General features: G+C 45.0%; 1 protein-coding gene across 2 annotated transcripts in view; it reads right to left on the reverse strand.

Annotated features, from left to right (window-relative positions):
- Window positions 1–22,939, reverse strand: part of LOC128662540 (inosine-5'-monophosphate dehydrogenase 1) — a 230,833-nt gene that overhangs the window by 183,219 nt on the left and 24,675 nt on the right. For both annotated transcript variants that reach the window (XR_008402796.1, XM_053716324.1), the window contains exon 3: window positions 1,835–1,979. Coding sequence is in view for 1 of the 2 variants with exons in the window: in XM_053716324.1 (XP_053572299.1) it covers window positions 1,835–1,979 (145 nt within the window). In the remaining variant the exon portion in view is untranslated. The remainder of the gene's footprint in view (window positions 1–1,834; window positions 1,980–22,939) is intronic.

Consider the following 22,939-nt stretch of genomic DNA (forward strand, 5'->3'; position numbering starts at 1 on the left):
CTGTGTGTGCAGGTGACTATTACTGTGCATAATTATTAGTTAACTTAACAAAAAACAAATATATACCCATTTCAATTATTTATTTTTACCAGTGAAACCAATATAGCATCTCAACATTCACAAATATACATTTCTGACATTCAAAAACAAAACAAAAACAAATCAGTGACCAATATAGCCACCTTTCTTTGCAAGGACACTCAAAAGCCTGCCATCCATGGATTCTGTCAGTGTTTTGATCTGTTCACCATCTACATTGCGTGCAGCAGCAACTACAGCCTCCCAGACACTGTTCAGAGAGGTGTACTGTTTTCCCTCCTTGTAAATCTCACATTTGATGATGGACCACAGGTTCTCAATGGGGTTCAGATCAGGTGAACAAGGAGGCCATGTCATTAGATTTTCTTCTTTTATACCCTTTCTTGCCAGCCACGCTGTGGAGTACTTGGACGCGTGTGATGGAGCATTGTCCTACATGAAAATCATGTTTTTCTTGAAGGATGCAGACTTCTTCCTGTACCACTGCTTGAAGAAGGTGTCTTCCAGAAACTGGCAGTAGGACTGGGAGTTGAGCTTGACTCCACCCTCAACCCGAAAAGGCCCCACAAGCTCATCTTTGATGATACCAGCCCAAACCAGTACTCCACCTCCACCTTGCTGGCGTCTGAGTCGGACTGGAACTCTCTGACCTTTACCAATCCAGCCATGGGCCCATCCATCTGGCCCATCAAAGCTCACTCTCATTTCATCAGTCCATAAAACCTTAGAAAAATCAGTCTTGAGATATTTCTTGGCCCAGTCTTGACGTTTCAGCTTGTGTGTCTTGTTCAGTGGTGGTCATCTTTCAGCCTTTCTTACCTTGGCCATGTCTTTGAGTATTGCACACCTTGTGCTTTTGGGCACTCCAGTGATGTTGCAGCTCTGTAATATGGCCAAACTGGTGGCAAGTGGCATCTTGGCAGCTGCACGCTTGACTTTTCTCAGTTCATGGGCAGTTATTTTGCGCCTTGGTTTTTCCACACGCTTCTTGCGACCCTGTTGATTATTTTGAATGAAACGCTTGATTGTTCGATGATCACGCTTCAGAAGCTTTGCAATTTTAAGAGTGCTGCATCCCTCTGCAAGATATCTCACTATTTTTGACTTTTCTGAGCCTGTCAAGTCCTTCTTTTGACCCATTTTGCCAAAGGAAAGGAAGTTGCCTAATAATTATGCACACCTGATATAGGGTGTTGATGTCATTAGACCACACCCCTTCTCATTACAGAGATGCACATCACCTAATATGCTTAATTGGTAGTAGGCTTTCAAGCCTATACAGCTTGGAGTAAGACAACATGCATAAAGAGGATGATGTGGTCAAAATACTCATTTGCCTAATAATTCTGCACTCCCTGTACTGGAGTATAATCTATTGAATTGCCTAAGTAAACACAGCTAGCAGAAGAGATTACACTCTCAGTGGGGTGCAGGATAGTTAAGTAATAAAATGATAATTTTCCATTGTTCTCTCTATGTACTGAGCTTTAGTTTTCTAGACAAATATAAGATAAGGAAGCAAGTGTGTGTACACAAAGTGATAACATAATGAGATCTGATATTACCTGAAGCTCAACGCATTGTAACAGGCTGTGGTTTAAAAGCACAAAACCAGCTACTTCATATACACAAATAAACCTGAAAATGCAATTTCTCCTACATTTTATACTCTGCAGCTGGTATAACAAGTCAATGAAAATACATTCATATAATAAAAATGTCAGTGCACTGTCCCTTTAAAATATGAATCTGCATCAAAACGATATTTATGTCGGCTATCACGTGTGTGTAGTACCTGAAGTATCGTTTCTGGCTGCTGGTGTTCTTCTCCATAGCATCAAGTGAGCCCATCCCTCGGTACTTCTTAAGCCGTACACCATCCGAAAAGAAGTATTCACCAGGTGCCTCTGTAGTAGCGGCTAGCAAGGAGCCCATCATTACTGAAAGACAGAAAAACTATTTCATAAGCCAAAGAAATAAATCCATGGTCAGAACTCAAAGTGGAGTCATTATTTACACTCGCTCAGGACTAGTAGGGAATTGACAACTTGATCTCAAGCTGAAGGGCAGTAGATCCAGGAGATATTTGCAGAAGCTTCTTTACAGAAAGGGTGATTGATTTATGGAATAAGCTTCCACAAAAGGTAATAAATGACAAACACTGTGGGGGGACTTTAAGTATGCCTGGGATAAGCATAAGGCTATCCTACATACTAATTACTGCCTGGGATAAGCATAAGGCTATCCTACATACTAATTAATGCCTGGGATAAGCATAAGGCTATCCTACATACTAATTAATGCCTGGGATAAGCATAAGGCTATCCTACATACCAATTAATGCTTGGGATAAGCATATGGCTATCCTACATACTAAATAATGTCTGGGATAAGTATAAGGCTATCCTACATACTAATTAATGCATGGGATAAGCATAAGGCAATCCTACGTACTAATTCCTGGTATAAGCATAAGGCTATCATACGTACTAACTAATGCTGGGAATAAGTATAAGGCTATCCAACGTATTAACTAATGCCGGGGAGAAGTATAAAAGTCTATCCTACGTACTAACTAATGCCTGGGATACGTATAAGGCTACCCTATGTACTAATTCCTGGTATAAGCATAAGGAAATCCTACGTACTAATAAATTCCTGGTATAAGCATAAAGCTATCCTACGTACCAACTAATGCCGGGGATAAGTATAAGGCTATGCTACATACTAATTAATGCATGGGATAAGCATAAGGCTATCCTACGTACTAACTAATGCCGGGAATAAGTATAAGGCTATCCAACGTATTAACTAATGCCGGGGAGAAGTATAAAAGTCTATCCTACGTACTAACTAATGCCTGGGATACGTATAAGGCTATCCTATGTACTAATTCCTGGTATAAGCATAAGGAAATCCTACATACTAATAAATTCCTGGTATAAGCATAAGGCTATCCTACGTACTAACTAATGCCGGGGATAAGTATAAGGCTACCCTACATATTAACTAATGCCTGGGATAAGCATAAGGCTATCCTACATACTAACTAATTCCTGGTATAAGCATAAGGCTATCCTACATACTAATTAATGCCTGGAATAAGCATAAGGCTATCCTACGTACTAATTAATGCCTGGAATAAGCTTAAGGCTATCCTACGTACTAACTAATGCCTGGGATTAGACTAAGGCTATCCTGCGTACTAATTAATGCATGGGATAAGCATAAGGCTATACTATATAATAATTAATGCCTGGGATAAGCATAAGGCTATACTATATAATAATTAATGCCTGGGATAAGCATAAGGTTATCCTACGTACTAATTAATGCCCGGGATAAGCACAAGGCTATCCTACGTACTAATAAATGCCTGGGATAAGCATATGGCTATGCTACATACTAACTAATGTCTGGGCTAAGCATAAAGCTATCCTACGTACTAATAAATGCCTGGGATAAGCATAAGACTATCCTACGTACTAATAAATGCCTGGAATAAGCATATGGCTATCCTACATACTAACTAATGCCTGGGAATAGAATAAGGCTATCCTATGTACTAATTAATGCATGGGATAAGCATAATGCTATACTATATACTAATTAATGCCTGGGATAAGCATAAGGCTATTCTACGTACTAACGAATGCCTGGGATAAGCATAAGGCTTTCCTACGTACTAATTCCTGGTATAAGCATAAGGCTATCCTACGTACTAACTAATGCCGGGGATAAGTATAAGGCTATCCTACGTATTAACTAATGCCTGGGATAAGCATAAGTCTATCCTACATACTAATTAATGCCAGGGATAAGTATAAGGCTATCCTACGTATTAACTAATGCCTGGGATAAGCATAAAAGTTTATCCTACGTACTAACTAATGCCTGGAATATGCATAAGTCTATCCTACATACTAACTAATGCCTGGGATTAGAATAAGGCTATCCTACATACTTATTAATGCATAGGATAAACATAAGGCTATACCATATACTAATCAATGCCTGGGATAAGCATAAGGCCATCCTACGTACTAATAAATGCCTGGGATAAGCATAAGGCTATCCTACGTAATAATGCCTGGAATAAGTACAAGGCTAAAGTACATACTAACTAATGCCTGGGATTAGAATAAGGCTATCCTACATACTTATTAATGCATGGGATAAGCATAAGGCTATCCTACGTACTAATAAATACCTGGGATAAGCATAAGGCTATCCTACGTACTAATTACTGCCTGGGATAAGAAGAAGGCTATCCTATGTACTAATTAATGCCTGGGATAAGCATAAGGCTTTCCTACATACTAATTACTGCCGGGAATAATCATAAGGCTATCCTATTGACAGCAATGAGCCAATCACAGACTCATATGTATACATAGATATTGCACGTGCTCAGTAGCAGCTGGTACCTCAAAGTGTGCGTATAACTATCATGTGACAGGCATAAGCCAAGCGCAGACTCATATGTATACACAGATATTGCACATGCTCAGTAGCAGCTGGTAACTCATAAAGTGTGCGTATAAAACTGCATACTTTGATAAAGGAAGTAAATTGAAAAGTCTTACAACTTATGCTCTATCTGACCCTTTAAACAGATGCAACATAGAAATACATTACTTCAATCTGTAAACTGCAGTAACTGTGTAAATATTTTGGACTACTTAAAGGGACATTCCGGTAAAAATTTAAATGCACATAGATGAATGACATCTTTTAAAAGAAACATTAGCATTATACATGTATTAGCAAAAAATGCTTCTAGAAAAAGTTACAACTGTTTTAGTGCTAACATTTTTCACTGCACGTGCATGTGAAGCATAACTAGATATTCTCAGTGCACCAGCATTTTAAGTACTGCAGCTACTCAGATAGCCAGGGGGGCTGGTATCATGTGAGCAATTAAAACATTGAGTCAATACCAGATGGTGCATGCACTGTAGGCTCTCTGAGCAAGTGTTTAAAATTCTGGTGCACGTTGCATACTTAAATACATTTTTGAAACCTCTATAACTTATTAGAAACATTTTTGCTAATACATGTATATTACAAAACTATTTCATCCATGTAGATTCCAAATTTGGCTGGAATGTCCCTTTAAGAAAAACAAAAAAGTTATGCTTACCTGATAAATGTATTTATTTCCGGATATGGTGAGTCCACGTCATCATTTACTGTTGGGAATATCACTCCTGGTCAGCCGGAGGAGGCAAAGAGCACCACAGCAGAGCTGTCAAGCATCCCTTCACTTCCCACGAAGGGAAATGGAAAAAGGAATAATACAAAGCTGTAAAGGTGCCTGGCGTTTACTCAAAAATAACCGTCTTAATAAAAACAGGTGGGGTCGTGGACTCACCATATCCGGAAATAAATTTATCAGGTAAACATAAATTTTGTTTTCTTTCCTAAGATATGGCGAGTCCACAATGTCATCATTTACTATTGGGACACAGATGACTAGGGAGGGAGAACAAGACAGGTAACCTAAACAGAAGGCACCACCGCTTGAAGAACCTTTCTCCCAAAAGAAACCTCAGCCGAGAAAAAAAAGTAACTTTTTTTTTTTTTTTTTTTTTTAAATATGCAGAGGACCAAAATGCAGCCTTGCAAACCTGTTCCACAGAAGTTGCATTTTTGAAAGCCCAAAAAAACAGAATTTATGTTTACCTGATAAATTACTTTCTCCAACGGTGTGTCCGGTCCACGGCGTCATCCTTACTTGTGGGATATTCTCTTCCCCAACAGGAAATGGCAAAGAGCCCAGCAAAGCTGGTCACATGATCCCTCCTAGGCTCCGCCTACCCCAGTCATTCGACCGACGTTAAGGAGGAATATTTGCATAGGAGAAACCATATGATACCGTGGTGACTGTAGTTAAAGAAAATAAATTATCAGACCTGATTAAAAAACCAGGGCGGGCCGTGGACCGGACACACCGTTGGAGAAAGTAATTTATCAGGTAAACATAAATTCTGTTTTCTCCAACATAGGTGTGTCCGGTCCACTGCGTCATCCTTACTTGTGGGAACCAATACCAAAGCTTTAGGACACGGATGATGGGAGGGAGAAAATCAGGTCACCTAGATGGAAGGCACCACGGCTTGCAAAACCTTTCTCCCAAAAATAGCCTCAGAAGAAGCAAAAGTATCAAACTTGTAAAATTTGGTAAAAGTGTGCAGTGAAGACCAAGTCGCTGCCCTACATATCTGATCAACAGAAGCCTCGTTCTTGAAGGCCCATGTGGAAGCCACAGCCCTAGTGGAATGAGCTGTGATTCTTTCGGGAGGCTGCCGTCCGGCAGTCTCGTAAGCCAATCTGATGATGCTTTTAATCCAAAAAGAGAGAGAGGTAGAAGTTGCTTTTTGACCTCTCCTTTTACCGGAATAAACAACAAACAAGGAAGATGTTTGTCTAAAATCCTTTGTAGCATCTAAATAGAATTTTAGAGCGCGAACAACATCCAAATTGTGCAACAAACGTTCCTTCTTCGAAACTGGTTTCGGACACAGAGAAGGTACGATAATCTCCTGGTTAATGTTTTTGTTAGAAACAACTTTTGGAAGAAAACCAGGTTTAGTACGTAAAACCACCTTATCTGCATGGAACACCAGATAAGGAGGAGAACACTGCAGAGCAGATAATTCTGAAACTCTTCTAGCAGAAGAAATTGCAACCAAAAACAAAACTTTCCAAGATAATAACTTAATATCAACGGAATGTAAGGGTTCAAACGGAACCCCCTGAAGAACTGAAAGAACTAAGTTGAGACTCCAAGGAGGAGTCAAAGGTTTGTAAACAGGCTTGATTCTAACCAGAGCCTGAACAAAGGCTTGAACATCTGGCACAGCTGCCAGCTTTTTGTGAAGTAACACAGACAAGGCAGAAATCTGTCCCTTCAGGGAACTTGCAGATAATCCTTTTTCCAATCCTTCTTGAAGGAAGGATAGAATCTTAGGAATCTTAACCTTGTCCCAAGGGAATCCTTTAGATTCACACCAACAGATATATTTTTTCCAAATTTTGTGGTAAATCTTTCTAGTTACAGGCTTTCTGGCCTGAACAAGGGTATCGATAACAGAATCTGAGAACCCTCGCTTCGATAAGATCAAGCGTTCAATCTCCAGGCAGTCAGCTGGAGTGAGACCAGATTCGGATGTTCGAACGGACCTTGAACAAGAAGGTCTCGTCTCAAAGGTAGCTTCCATGGTGGAGCCGATGACATATTCACCAGATCTGCATACCAAGTCCTGCGTGGCCACGCAGGAGCTATCAAGATCACCGACGCCCTTTCCTGATTGATCCTGGCTACCAGCCTGGAGATGAGAGGAAACGGCGGGAATACATAAGCTAGTTTGAAGGTCCAAGGTGCTACTAGTGCATCCACTAGAGCCGCCTTGGGATCCCTGGATCTGGACCCATAGCAAGGAACTTTGAAGTTCTGACGAGAGGCCATCAGATCCATGTCTGGAATGCCCCACAGTTGAGTGACTTGGGCAAAGATTTCCGGATGGAGTTCCCACTCCCCCGGATGCAATGTCTGACGACTCAGAAAATCCGCTTCCCAATTTTCCACTCCTGGGATGTGGATAGCAGACAGGTGGCAGGAGTGAGACTCCGCCCATAGAATGATTTTGGTCACTTCTTCCATCGCCAGGGAACTCCTCGTTCCCCCCTGATGGTTGATGTACGCAACAGTTGTCATGTTGTCTGATTGAAACCGTATGAACTTGGCCCTCGCTAGCTGAGGCCAAGCCTTGAGAGCATTGAATATCGCTCTCAGTTCCAGAATATTTATCGGTAGAAGAGATTCTTCCCGAGACCAAAGACCCTGAGCTTTCAGGGATCCCCAGACCGCGCCCCAGCCCATCAGACTGGCGTCGGTCGTGACAATGACCCACTCTGGTCTGCGGAAGGTCATCCCTTGTGACAGGTTGTCCAGGGACAGCCACCAACGGAGTGAGTCTCTGGTCCTCTGATTTACTTGTATCCTCGGAGACAAGTTTGTATAGTCCCCATTCCACTGACTGAGCATGCACAGTTGTAATGGTCTTAGATGAATGCGCGCAAAAGGAACTATGTCCATTGCCGCTACCATCAAACCTATCACTTCCATGCACTGCGCTATGGAAGGAAGAGGAACGGAATGAAGTATCCGACAAGAGTCTAGAAGTTTTGTTTTTCTGGCCTCTGTCAGAAAAATCCTCATTTCTAAAGAGTCTATTATTGTTCCCAAGAAGGGAACCCTTGTTGACGGAGATAGAGAACTCTTTTCCACGTTCACTTTCCATCCGTGAGATCTGAGAAAGGCCAGGACGATGTCCGTGTGAGCCTTTGCTTGAGGAAGGGACGACGCTTGAATCAGAATGTCGTCCAAGTAAGGTACTACAGCAATGCCCCTTGGTCTTAGCACAGCTAGAAGGGACCCTAGTACCTTTGTGAAAATCCTTGGAGCAGTGGCTAATCCGAAAGGAAGCGCCACAAACTGGTAATGTTTGTCCAGGAATGCGAACCTTAGGAACCGATGATGTTCCTTGTGGATAGGAATATGTAGATACGCATCCTTTAAATCCACCGTGGTCATGAATTGACCTTCCTGGATGGAAGGAAGAATTGTTCGAATGGTTTCCATTTTGAACGATGGAACCTTGAGAAACTTGTTTAAGATCTTGAGATCTAAGATTGGTCTGAACGTTCCCTCTTTTTTGGGAACTATGAACAGATTGGAGTAGAACCCCATCCCTTGTTCTCCTAATGGAACAGGATGAATCACTCCCATTTTTAACAGGTCTTCTACACAACGTAAGAATGCCTGTCTTTTTATGTGGTCTGAAGACAACTGAGACCTGTGGAACCTCCCCCTTGGGGGAAGCCCCTTGAATTCCAGAAGATAACCTTGGGAGACTATTTCTAGCGCCCAAGGATCCAGAACATCTCTTGCCCAAGCCTGAGCGAAGAGAGAGAGTCTGCCCCCCACCAGATCCGGTCCCGGATCGGGGGCCAACATTTCATGCTGTCTTGGTAGCAGTGGCAGGTTTTTTGGCCTGCTTTCCCTTGTTCCAGCCTTGCATTGGTCTCCAAGCTGGCTTGGCTTGAGAAGTATTGCCCTCTTGCTTAGAGGACGTAGCACTTTGGGCTGGTCCGTTTCTACGAAAGGGACGAAAATTAGGTTTATTTTTGGCCTTGAAAGGCCGATCCTGAGGAAGGGCGTGGCCCTTACCCCCAGTGATATCAGAGATAATCTCTTTCAAGTCAGGGCCAAACAGCGTTTTCCCCTTGAAAGGAATGTTAAGTAGCTTGTTCTTGGAAGACGCATCAGCTGACCAAGATTTCAACCAAAGCGCTCTGCGCGCCACAATAGCAAACCCAGAATTCTTAGCCGCTAACCTAGCCAATTGCAAAGTGGCGTCTAGGGTGAAAGAATTAGCCAATTTGAGAGCATTGATTCTGTCCATAATCTCCTCATAAGGAGGAGAATCAGTATCGACCGCCTTTACCAGCTCATCGAACCAGAAACACGCGGCTGTAGCGACAGGGACAATGCATGAAATTGGTTGTAGAAGGTAACCCTGCTGAACAAACATCTTTTTAAGCAAACCTAATTTTTTATCCATAGGATCTTTGAAAGCACAACTATCTTCTGTGGGTATAGTGGTGCGTTTGTTTAAAGTGGAAACCGCTCCCTCGACCTTGGGGACTGTCTGCCATAAGTCCTTTCTGGGGTCGACCATGGGAAACAATTTTTTAAATATGGGGGGAGGGACGAAAGGAATACCGGGCCTTTCCCATTCTTTATTTACAATGTCCGCCACCCGCTTGGGTATAGGAAAAGCTTCTGGGAGCCCCGGGACCTCTAGGAACTTGTCCATTTTACATAGTTTCTCTGGGATGACCAACTTGTCACAATCATCCAGAGTGGATAATACCTCCTTAAGCAGAATGCGGAGATGTTCCAACTTAAATTTAAACGTAATCACATCAGGTTCAGCTTGTTGAGAAATGTTCCCTGAATCAGTAATTTCTCCCTCAGACAAAACCTCCCTGGCCCCATCAGACTGGTTTAGGGGCCCTTCAGAACCATTATTATCAGCGTCGTCATGCTCTTCAGTATCTAAAACAGAGCAGTCGCGCTTACGCTGATAAGTGTGCATTTTGGCTAAAATGTTTTTGACAGAATTATCCATTACAGCCGTTAATTGTTGCATAGTAAGGAGTATTGGCGCGCTAGATGTACTAGGGGCCTCCTGAGTGGGCAAGACTCGTGTAGACGAAGGAGGGAATGATGCAGTACCATGCTTACTCCCCTCACTTGAGGAATCATCTTGGGCATCATTGTCATTGTCACATAAATCACATTTAATTAAATGAGAAGGAACTCTGGCTTCCCCACATTCAGAACACAGTCTATCTGGTAGTTCAGACATGTTAAACAGGCATAAACTTAATAACAAAGTACAAAAAACGTTTTAAAATAAAACCGTTACTGTCACTTTAAATTTTAAACTGAACACACTTTATTACTGCAATTGCGAAAAAATATGAAGGAATTGTTCAAAATTCACCAAAATTTCACCACAGTGTCTTAAAGCCTTAAAAGTATTGCACACCAAATTTGGAAGCTTTAACCCTTAAAATAACGGAACCGGAGCCGTTTTTAACTTTAACCCCTTTACAGTCCCTGGTATCTGCTTTGCTGAGACCCAACCAAGCCCAAAGGGGAATACGATACCAAATGACGCCTTCAGAAAGTCTTTTCTATGTATCAGAGCTCCTCACACATGCGACTGCATGTCATGCCTCTCAAAAACAAGTGCGCAACACCGGCGCGAAAATGAGGCTCTGCCTATGATTTGGGAAAGCCCCTAAAGAATAAGGTGTCTAAAACAGTGCCTGCCGATATAATCTTATCAAAATACCCAGATTAAATGATTCCTCAAGGCTAAATATGTGTTAATAATGAATCGATTTAGCCCAGAAAAAGTCTACAGTCTTAATAAGCCCTTGTGAAGCCCTTATTTACTATCTTAATAAACATGGCTTACCGGATCCCATAGGGAAAATGACAGCTTCCAGCATTACATCGTCTTGTTAGAATGTGTCATACCCCAAGCAGCAAGAGACTGCTCACTGTTCCCCCAACTGAAGTTAATTCCTCTCAACAGTCCTGTGTGGAACAGCCATGGATTTTAGTAACGGTTGCTAAAATCATTTTCCTCATACAAACAGAAATCTTCATCTCTTTTCTGTTTCTGAGTAAATAGTACATACCAGCACTATTTTAAAATAACAAACTCTTGATTGAATAATAAAAACTACAGTTAAACACTAAAAAACTCTAAGCCATCTCCGTGGAGATGTTGCCTGTACAACGGCAAAGAGAATGACTGGGGTAGGCGGAGCCTAGGAGGGATCATGTGACCAGCTTTGCTGGGCTCTTTGCCATTTCCTGTTGGGGAAGAGAATATCCCACAAGTAAGGATGACGCCGTGGACCGGACACACCTATGTTGGAGAAAGAGGAGACAGCCCTAAAGAGCTATAATTCTCTCATGAGGCTGCTGACCAGCAGTCTCAAGCAAAACAAATTAGAGGGAAAGAGAAGTAGCAAAAACCCTCTGACCCTTACTTCTTCCTGAGAAACAAACCAGCAGGGCAGAGGACTGGCGAATCCCAAGTAGCCTGTAGGAAGAATTTCAGAGCATGCACAACATTCAGGTAGTGCTACAAACGTTCCTTATGAGAAGAAGAATTAGGACATAGAAAAGCAAAAACAATCTCGAGATTATATCTCTATCTGAACCACTTTAGGAAGAAAACCCAAATTCGCACAAAAGACCGCCTCATCCGACAGAAAAGATAAGGTGAATCACACTGCAAGCCAAGAGTTTAAAAACTCTCCAAGCAAAAGGAGACAAAATATTCCAAGATAATACCTAAATATCTATGGAATGCAAGGCTCAAACTGAGCCTGCTGCTCAACTCTAAGAGCAATAGACTTAAACACAAGCCTGAAGAAAGTATAAAGAAGAAATCTAACAGAGAACTTGACTTACAATCCCTTTTCCAGAACTACCTGGAGTGAAAAAACAGAATTCTAGAAATCCTAACCCTACTCCAAAAGTAGTCCTTGAATTCACACCAAAAAAAGGTATAAACGTCATACCTTATGGAAACTTTCTAGGGACAGGCTTGCGAGCCTGAATCATGGTCTTAACGACCGACACAGAAAAGCCACACTTATACAGAACTAAGCGTTCAATCTCCAAGCAAACAGCTTCAGAGAAACAAGATTTGGAAGAAGGAGAGGACCCCGAGTTAGAAGATCTTTCCTCTGAGGCAACCTCCAAGGTGGAAGAGATGACATCTTCACTAGGTCTGCATATTAGGTTCTACAAGGCCATGCAGGAGCAATAAGAATTAGATTCTCTCTCCTAAATGGTACGAGCAATGACTCGTGGAAGGAAACCAACAAGGAAACATATGCCAGAATGAAAACCCAAGGAACCGCTAGAGCATCTAATGTGGGCGTCCTGCGGATCTCTTGACCTTGAACTGAACCTTGGCTTTCTAGCCGAGACTGTTTTTAGATCCAAGTACGGCACCCCCATGTGAAGGATTACCTGGAGAACACCTCCGGATGAAAAACTCACTCTCCAGGATGAAATGTCTGTCAGCTCAGTAAGTGTGCTTCCTAGTTGTTTACCCCTGAAATGTGGATGGCAGATAGACAGCAATTGTGAGCTTCTGCCCACTGAGCAATCCAAGTCACCTCTAACATGGCTAAGGAAAACTCCCAGTTCCTCCCTGGTGGTTGATGTAAGCCACTGATGTGATATCGTCCATCTGGAACCTGATAAACCAGGCTAAGGACGACTGAGACCAAGCCATAAGAGCATAGAAACTCGCTCTCCACTCCAAGATGTTAATGGGGAGAGCAGACTCCTCCCGAGTCCATAGTCCTTGCGCCTTAAACGAGTCCCAGACTGCTCTCCAGCCCAGCAGGCTGCCGTCCATGGTTACAATCACCCAGAATGATGTCCATGGAACCATCAGACCAATTCCCTCCATTCATTGAGTCACTGAAAAGTGAAGGGAATATCGGCTGCAGCCGAATTCAAACTCCCAACCCTCGGGTTGTAAAAGGCTAAGTTATTTATCGGACCACTAGAGCTTGCTTTTGGCTCAACAGAAGACTGCAGAGAGAAGAGGAAGAAATCAATGATTATCTGACCTCTGTTAGAAATATTCTTATAGATAAAGAATAGGATCCCTGAGAAAATCACCCTTGTATTTGGAACAAGGGAACTCTTCCCTATATTCACTGCCCATCCATGGGAAAGTAGAACAAAAAAAAGATTCTCTTAAAAAAGAATTTGCTCAAAAAAAAGGATGGCACCTGAACCATATATAGTCCAGGAATGCACCTCTGCAACTCCCCAAGATGGCGAATCTCAGCAACTTGAGAAGATCCCGTAGAATGGGAACATGAGGATACGCATCCTTCAGGTCTATGTTCGTTATGAACAGACCCTCTAGAGGAGAGTGGAATTCTATTTGAAGGACGGTACTCTGAGAAACTTAAAAATAAATTCATAGACCCTGTTCCCTTACCAGAATTGGAACTACCACTCCCAGGGAGGAAGGTCCTGAACCCATTTCAAGAATGCCTCTCATACCTGGACCGCAGATACTCCAGAAAGCCCCTGGGAAGAAAGCTTAGATTACATTCCCCTGGCCAAGACTGATTGGGGTTTCCAGAAGACTGGACTGTCCCAGAAGTAAGAGCAAAACTTTCCTTTGGTCTATTCCTCTTGACATATGGAAGAAGAGACCCTTCTCCACCTGTAAAGTCAGAAGAGAATTCTGTCAGACCAGGTTAGTCTCTCCCCATAAACATTCTGGAGTTTAGAGCGATCTTCAATGCCTTGATGGCTTGGCCTCATCTGGCTCTAGTGGCTGTGGTCACAATTACCTAAGAGGGACTGTGAAAACACGTCCCCTGGGCCAGATGTTCTTGAGACAGCCACCACGGTAGGGAGTCCGTTGCTGATTGATCCAGAACTATCCTCTGAGATAGATCTGTATAATCCCCATTCCACTAAGCGAGCATGCAAAGCTGAAGAGATCTCAAGTGGAACCGAGCAAGAAGAACTATGTCCATTGAAGCCACCATCAACCCGATTACCTCCATGCATTGGGCCCCTGATGGTCGAACCGCCGACTGTAGGGACAGGCGAGCGGAAAGAAACTTGGCTCTTCTGACCTTCGTCAGAAATATTTTAATCGATAGAGAATCTATAATGGTTCCTAAGAATATCACTCTTGTAGTCAGAACAAGAGAACTCTTTTCCAAAATTGAGCTTCCAACCGTGGGAACAAAGAAACGACAACAAGATCTTTGTATGAGATTCTGCTAGTTGCAAGGTCGATGCCTGAACCAGAATGTCGTTCAGATAAGGTGCCACTGCAATTCCCCGGGACCAAATTACCGCCAATAGTGCTCCCAGGACCTTTGAGAAAAATCTGAGAGTTGTAGCAAGGCAAATTGGAAGTGCAACAAATTGAAAGTGCTTGTCTAGAAAGGCAAATCTCAGATATTTGTCATGGTCCCTGTGAATAGGCACGTGCAGGTACGCATCCTTCAGGTCTATGGTCATCATGAATTGACCCTCTTGAATCAGAGGAAGAATGGAGCGGATAGTCTCCATCTTGAAGGATGGCACTGAGGAATCTGTTTAGTAACTTTAGATCTAGAATGGGCCTGAAAGTTCCCTCTTTTTTGGGAACCACAAACAGGTTGGAGTAAAACCCAAGACCCTGTTCCTGACTTGGAACTGGAACTATCACTCCCAAGAGGGAAAGATCCTGTACACATTTCAAGAACACCTCTATCTGGTCTACAGATAATCTTGAGAGGTGGAACCTGCCCCTAGGAGGAAAAGTTTTGAACTCTAACTTGTACCCCTGTGAAACTATGTCCACTGCCCACGGGTCTGGGACATCTCGTTCCCAAGCTTGCACAAACTGAGAAAGTCTGCCCCCTACTTGATCCGGTCCTAGATCGGGGGGCAAACCCTTCATGCTGACTTTTAATCAGCTGCGGGTTTCTTGGATTGCTTCCCCTTGTTCCAAGAATGACCGGGCTTCCAAGAAGGCTTGGATTGCTCCTGCTTGGTAGAGGCAGGGGAAGACTTACCTCTGAAGTTACAAAAGGAACGAAAATTAGCCTGACGTCCCTTCATTTTGTTCTTCTTGTCTTGAGGCAGAAAGGATCCTTTACCACCAGTGATATCAGAAATAATTTCTGCCGATGCTGGCCCGAACAAGGCCTCTCTCTTGTAAGAGATTGCCAAAAGCTTAGATTTAGAAGAAACGTCTGCAGACCAAGATTTAAGCCATAGGGCTCTACGCGCTAAAGTGGCAAAACCAGATATTTTGGCTCCCAACGTAATAACCTGCAAAGAAGCGTAAGTGATTGTTACGGTTACCCTTAGTCTCGCTGAGAGATGGACCGCTTAGTAGCCTGGATTCCTATTGCTGAAGAGGGGAGAAACTGCTTTCCATAGTATTCTATATGAGTCTCGCAAATGTAGAATAATCCCCCTTAGCTGTAGTACAGCTAGGATACCCTTCTGCCCACAAAAACGAGTCAACGCTGCGATTGAGGGACAACCAAGAACTGAGGACTGGGATGCCCAGCCTGCTTTTTATTTAGGTTACATGCACACAGGGCACTCCCAGGGGGGGAAGCATAAAATCCCCCATCACACATTTAGACAAAGCCCTTGGACAGGCCACCGCAGATAACAAGTACACACAAGAAAACAATTGAGTCCTTCTTATCACCTAGCAGTGAATGCTTATCACAAACTTAATTACAGTACACAATATGCTAGGAAACCTGCCTCAGAAAATAGTTTTCTCAAAACTGAACAGAGTTAACCCTTTATGAAATGATACTTGTTACAGTTTTCTTGGAGCCCTTCTTAGGCGCTGGCTTGGCTGGTTCAGGCATTGCTGCTGGGAAATAAGTTTCTTCACAACAAAATAACTAATGCTTCTGTAACAGTGCTCCCTTTCTGTGGAACACTCTGGCAGACACGGTCTGACCCCTTTTCGGGGCAGACTAAGGCTGTCCAGACCGCTGGTTATGCGGGGCTGAGGTCGGTTTGTCTGGACAACCCGTCGGCGTTGCCATTCTGTTTCCCAGGTCTGTAAGTAATGGTGAAATTGAAGGGTTGCAACGATAAACTCCAACGTAATAGCCTGCCATTATCTCCAGAGACCCGGTTCAGCCACACCAACGGGTTATGGTCGGTGACCAGAGTGAACTCCTGCCCATATAAATAGGGAGTCAATTTCTTTAATGCCCACACCAAAGCCAAACACTCCTTTTCGACCGCTGCATAGCTGACTTCGCGGGGCAGGAGCTTCCGGCTGATGTAGGCAACTGGATGCTCCCCTCCATCTTCGCCTACTTGGCTGAGGACGGCTCCCAGCCCGAACATGGAAGCATCTGTATGGACGATAAAACGTTTGTTAAGGGCTGGAGCCGCCAAGACAGGAGCGTTAATTAGAGCATTTTTGAGAGCCTGGAAAGCCGTTTCACAGTGGGGAGACCACAGGACCTGTCGAGGTAAGTTCTTCTTGGTCAAGTCAGTCAGGGGTTTGGCAAGTGTGCTGTAGTCTGGTACGAACCGTCTATAGTACCCTGCCGTGCCCAGGAAGGCTAGGACCTGAGTCTTAGTGATGGGGGTGGGCCAATTGGCGACAGCTTCTATCTTGGCCGGCTCTGGTCGCTGCTTTCCACACCCCACCCGGTGACCCAGGTACTGTACCTCGGCCATCCCAAAGTGGCATTTTTCTGGCTTCAGAGTCAGGCCAGCAGCCCGGATCTGATCCAGAACCATTCCTATGTGAGCTAAGTGGTCCTCCCATGACTCACTGTGGATCGCTATGTCGTCCAGGTAGGCGCAAGCAAAACTCTGGAAGCCATCCAGGAGCCTATCCACCAAGCGCTGGAATGTAGCTGGGGCATTCTTCATCCCAAACGGCATTACCCTAAACTGATATAAGCCGAATGGGGTGACGAATGCCGACTTGGGGATAGCCTCCGGGGCCAGGGGAATCTGCCAGTAACCTTTGCAGAGGTCAATAGTGGTCAGGTAATTTCCCCTGGCTATACGATCGAGTAGCTCGTCTACCCTGGGCATAGGGTAAGCGTCCGTCACGGTCTTTTCATTGAGCCTCCGATAGTCTACGCAGAACCGGGTGGTCCCATCTTTCTTGGGCACCAAGACAACTGGGGAGGCCCAGGGACTATCGGAGGGCTCAATTACCCTGAGTTGGAGCATCTCATCGATCTCCTTCTTCATTCCTATCCTAACTGCTTCGGGGATTCGGTACGGAGCCTGGCGCAAGGGAGCTTGTCCCGGAGTATCTACCTGGTGGGTGGTTAAAGTAGTGTACCCTGGCTTCGGGGAGAAGGTGAGGTGTTTGGACTGTAGGAGTTGGTTGAGCTGCTCCCTTTCAGTGGGGCTAAGTCGGTCTCCTATCTGAACCTGAGCCACTATACCTGTGGGGAGACTTTTTTCTAATAGGTCTGGAATGGGTAGACTGTCGGGGCCTTCCTGAGGGGAACAACATACGGCCGTCACGTTCTCTGGTCGCTCAAAATATTCCTTGAGCATGTTTACATGGAATGTCTTTCTAAGATTGTTGTCGTGGCAGCTAGCTATCACATAAGTGGTGTCTCCCCTTTTCTCTACGATCTGGTAGGGGCCCTGCCAGGACGCCTGCAATTTGTCTGTCTTCACCGGCTTAAGTACTAACACCTTTTGTCCTATGGTAAAGATTCTCTTTCGGGCCCCCCGATCGTACCATACTTTCTGTCTTCTCTGGGCCGACTGGAGATTAGCCCGCACGGATTTGGCTAATTGCTCCATTCGGTCCCTGAGTTCCAGCACGTATGGCACAATGGGGACACTGTCAGTCTCCATCTCTCCCTCCCAGTGCTCCCGGATCAGGTTTAGGGGTCCCCGTACCTTTCTTCCGTAGAGCAACTCGAAGGGAGAGAACCCTGTCGTTTCCTGGGGCACCTCCCGATAAGCAAAAAGGAGGTGCGGCAGGAAGCGTTCCCAGTCTCGGTATTCCTGAGTGAACGTCTTGAGCATTTGCTTGAGGGTCCCATTGAACCTCTCACACAGCCCGTTCGTCTGGGGGTGGTATGGGGAGCTCAGGAGGGACTTAATTTTGCAAACCTGCCAGAGTTGTTGGGTCAATTCAGCCGTAAATTGGGTGCCTCGGTCGGATAGGATTTCTTTTGGAAATCCTACCCGGGAGAACACCTGTACTAGTGCATTCGCTACCGTATCCGCTTGTATGTTGGATAGGGCGACAGCCTCTGGGTACCTGGTAGCGTAGTCCACTACGGTAAGAATGTAGCGCTTACCGGAGGGACTAGGGGTAGCCAGTGGTCCCACTAGGTCAATAGCAACCCGGCTGAAGGGTTCCTCTACAATGGGCATATTTACTAGATGGGCTTTAGGGTGATCGCCTCGCCTTCCTACTCGTTGACACACATCGCAGGTGTTACAGTAAGTTCTAACGTCAGCGTGTACCCCTGGCCAAAAGAACGTGTGAGTAATGCGGTGTAGGGTACGGGTTACAGCTAGGTGGCCTGCTAAGGGGATGTCGTGGCCTATCTTGAGGATTTCTTGACGGTATTTGTGGGGCACTACCAGCTGTCGCCTACGCTGTCCCCTTTTCTCTGTCCAGCGGTATAGTTTCCCTTTTTCCCATAAGAATGTTTCATTATCTGCCCCGCCCCCTCCGGTCTCTGCTCGTTCCCGGTACTTTTGTAAGGTCGGGTCAGTCTTAGACTCTGTCTCGAAAGCATCTGGGGTGTCCCAGGGTATGGGGCCTAACATGTCAGGCAAGGTCGGGGTAGGTCTTACCTGTGTCTCCCGCACTGGTGAGAGTTCTCGCTCCGTCCGGGCTTGGGCCCGTGTAGTCACTGGGTCCGCCTCGTTGTTGCATACTGGAGCATAGGCAGAAGTCATGGGGCCCAAATCATTGCCCAGTAGTACTTCGGCAGGTAAATTATCCATTATGCCCACGTTCACAGCCCCCTTTCCCGCTCCCCAATCAAGATGCACTTTAGCTGTTGGAATTTTGTACACACCCCCCCCCCCGCCACAGTCTGTCCAGATCGCTTGTGCTCCGGCACCAAATGACTCTGTACCAGCGTGATAGTAGCCCCTGTGTCTCTCAATCCCTCGGTAGATCGCCCCTCGAGCCATACCTTCTGCCGATGGTGCTGGCGGTTATCTGAGGCAGCATATACAGGGTCCGCCTCGTGAAGCGGCCCCAAATATTCCTCCATAGGGGCCTCTTGGTTAACACAGAGGGTCCGGGCCGGACGATATGCCCCAGAGGGGTAATTGTAATTCCTGGGTGTCTGGTGCGTATTAAGGGGGCAGCTAGCCATGAAATGCCCTGGTTGCTTGCATCGGTGGCAAGTCGGTCTGGGACGCTCAGAGCTGTTATTGGGTGGTCCTGAGTGTCGGGCGGGCCCTGCGGGCACTGGGGCTCGGAATTCAGCACGAGGGGGTGCACGGTAAACCTCTCTGGGTTCGTGAAGACGGGAGTCATAATGTTCATCGGCCAATTTGGCTGCTTCTTCTAAGGTAGAAGGTCGCCTGTCTCGCAGCCATTCCTTCCCTTGCTGTTCCATGCCATTATAAAAATGTTCTAAGAGAAACAATTGTAAAATTTCCTCACCAGTCACCGCTTTACTTCCGCGCATCCAGTGATTTGCCGCTCTCCGCATTCGGTGCGCCCATTCCATATGGGTATCGTTAGGCTTCTTTTTCGTGCCCCGAAACTGTCGGCGATACGCGTCCGGAGTTACTGCGTACCGTCGCAACAGTGTCTCCTTAACTAGCTCATACTGTGTCACTTCCTCAGCACCCAGAGTACGAAAGGCTTCCAGGGCTCGCCCGGATAGTTTCCCAGACAATATCGGCCACTCCCTGTTGGGAATCTGGTGCAGGGCACATTGCCTTTTGAAGTCCGCCAAATATTCATCAATCCCTGTCTCGCTCTCTAGGAACGGTCGAAATGCCGCATAGGGTATCTTGGGCCTCCCAGCATTTTCGACAGGGATGATTACCTGCGGGGCTTCAGCATTGTGGTGTGCGTTCGCTAGGTTGAGTTCGTGGGCTCGAGTCTCTCGTATATCCTTGTCCGCTTCCGCCATCAACTGCTGTACCAATTCCATGGAGGGGTTCGGCCCGTACAGTGAGAGCCTCTCCCGAACAATCCTGGTTTTTTCGTCACTAATCGTGGTCGGTGTTTCCGCCATTGTGAAGCTCTGATCCAGTTCGGTCAATTCTGCGATCAGCTCTCTCCTCGGCCGGTTGCTGGCGTACCCCCCCTCTGCTTTCAAGTAAATCCTTTAGGGTTGTACGCTTCAATTTTTCGTAAGCGCTCTCCATCCGTTCTGTACCTCTCCTAGGAAATCCAGGAAAAATCCCACCTCTGCCGCCAAATGTTACGGTTACCCTTAGTCTCGCTGAGAGATGGACCGCTTAGTAGCCTGGATTCCTATTGCTGAAGAGGGGAGAAACTGCTTTCCATAGTATTCTATATGAGTCTCGCAAATGTAGAATAATCCCCCTTAGCTGTAGTACAGCTAGGATACCCTTCTGCCCACAAAAACGAGTCAACGCTGCGATTGAGGGACAACCAAGAACTGAGGACTGGGATGCCCAGCCTGCTTTTTATTTAGGTTACATGCACACAGGGCACTCCCAGGGGGGGAAGCATAAAATCCCCCATCACACATTTAGACAAAGCCCTTGGACAGGCCACCGCAGATAACAAGTACACACAAGAAAACAATTGAGTCCTTATCACCTAGCAGTGAATGCTTATCACAAACTTAATTACAGTACACAATATGCTAGGAAACCTGCCTCAGAAAATAGTTTTCTCAAAACTGAACAGAGTTAACCCTTTATGAAATGATACTTGTTACAGTTTTCTTGGAGCCCTTCTTAGGCGCTGGCTTGGCTGGTTCAGGCATTGCTGCTGGGAAATAAGTTTCTTCACAACAAAATAACTAATGCTTCTGTAACAGTGATAAAGGAATTGGCTAACTTAAGAGCCTTTATCCTATCCTGAATCTCCTCCAAAGGAGTCTCAGCTTGGAGGGAATCTGACAAAGTGTCAAACCAATAGGCTTCCGCACTTGTTACTGTAGCAATACACACTGCTGGCTGCCATTGTAACCCCTGATGAGTATACATCTTTTTTTAAGAAAGCCTCCAGCTTCTTATCCGTAGGGTCCTTGAAGGAGCAACTATCCTCAATAGGAATATTAGTTCTCTTGGCCAGAGTGGAAATCACCCCTTCCACCTTGGGAACAGTCTGCCATGAGTCCTTGGAGTCAGCCACCAGGAACATTTTCCTAAAGACAGGATAGGGGGAAAAGGGAATTCCTGGTCTCTCCCATTCCCGGGTAATCTCTGTGGCATGGTCTGGCACTGGAAACACCTCCCCAGGAGAGGGAATATCAAAGTATCTATTTAAGTTACTAGACTACTTAGTGTTGACAACGACAGGCGTATTGAGTTGTCCAAGGTAGCTAAAACCTCCTTTAACAAAACACGGTGTTCAAGCTTGAATCTGAAGGAAACCACTTCTGCATCAGTAGAAGGAATTACACTATGCGAATCTAAGATTTCAGCCTCAGAGGCTACCGAAGTATCCTCCTCTTCAGGCTTATAGGAAAGAGTAACCTGGCTAGCCTGAGTCGGATCAGATACCTTACAGTCTGATTCAATAATCTTCCTCTTACGTCTCCCCTTGCAGCATAGGGATGGCCGCTAGCGCCTCAGATACCGCCGAGGATACCTGGTCCGCAATTTCAGCTTTCAAAAAAGCTCCATCAGGAGACTGAAAGGAAGTGCAGGGCACTGCATAAGACGATAACGCATTTCGGGACACTTGTGGAAGAGGCTGTGGCATAGCCTGAACAGCATCTACTTGAGAGAATGGTGGCTCAGAATCAAACTGTCTTTAAATTAGAATTCTTTCAATACAAGAACTACAAAAAGGCAAAGGGGGTTCAACTTGGGCATTCAAACAAATATTGCACTCTTTAACAGGTATAGGCTCTAAGTCCATTTTGCAAAAAAAAAAACACCAATTAAAAAATAAGTTTTTTTTCATTATTTATTTATTTTAAAAAATGGTACCGTCTCTTTACGACTCTTGTTAAGGAGAAAACCGTGCCCGATAAATATGAGCAATTGAAAAACCCTTTAATTAGCAATTTTTATTTACCCCAACAATCTTTTAAAACAACCTCTGTGGCACCCCCTACACCACAGTGCTAAGTTGCGGTGCCTACCTGATCCTCACTACCACGGAACGATTCCAGGAACAAGCAGGAGCCAAACGAAGGGGAGGACACAAGCGTTATTCTCTGGAGAAAAGGCGTCAAAGTAAAAGTGTGCGCTGCATCTGGGGAGAGGAGCCCAACCCCCCCATGATGTCACTTTGTCTTAAGAAAACATAATTTATGTAAGAACTTACCTGATAAATTTATTTCTTTCATATTGGCAAGAGTCCATGAGCTAGTGACGTATGGGATATACAATCCTACCAGGAGGGGCAAAGTTTCCCAAACCTCAAAATGCCTATAAATACATCCCTCACCACACCCACAATTCAGTTTAACAAATAGCCAAGTAGTGGGGTGATAAAGAAAGGAGTAAAAAGCATCAAAAGGAATTTGGAAATAATTGTGCTTTATACAAAAAAAATCATAACCACCATAAAAAGGGTGGGCCTCATGGACTCTTGCCAATATGAAAGAA

The sequence above is a fragment of the Bombina bombina genome, chromosome 6 (genome assembly GCF_027579735.1).
Source record: "Bombina bombina isolate aBomBom1 chromosome 6, aBomBom1.pri, whole genome shotgun sequence".
Taxonomy (NCBI): Eukaryota; Metazoa; Chordata; class Amphibia; order Anura; family Bombinatoridae; genus Bombina; species Bombina bombina.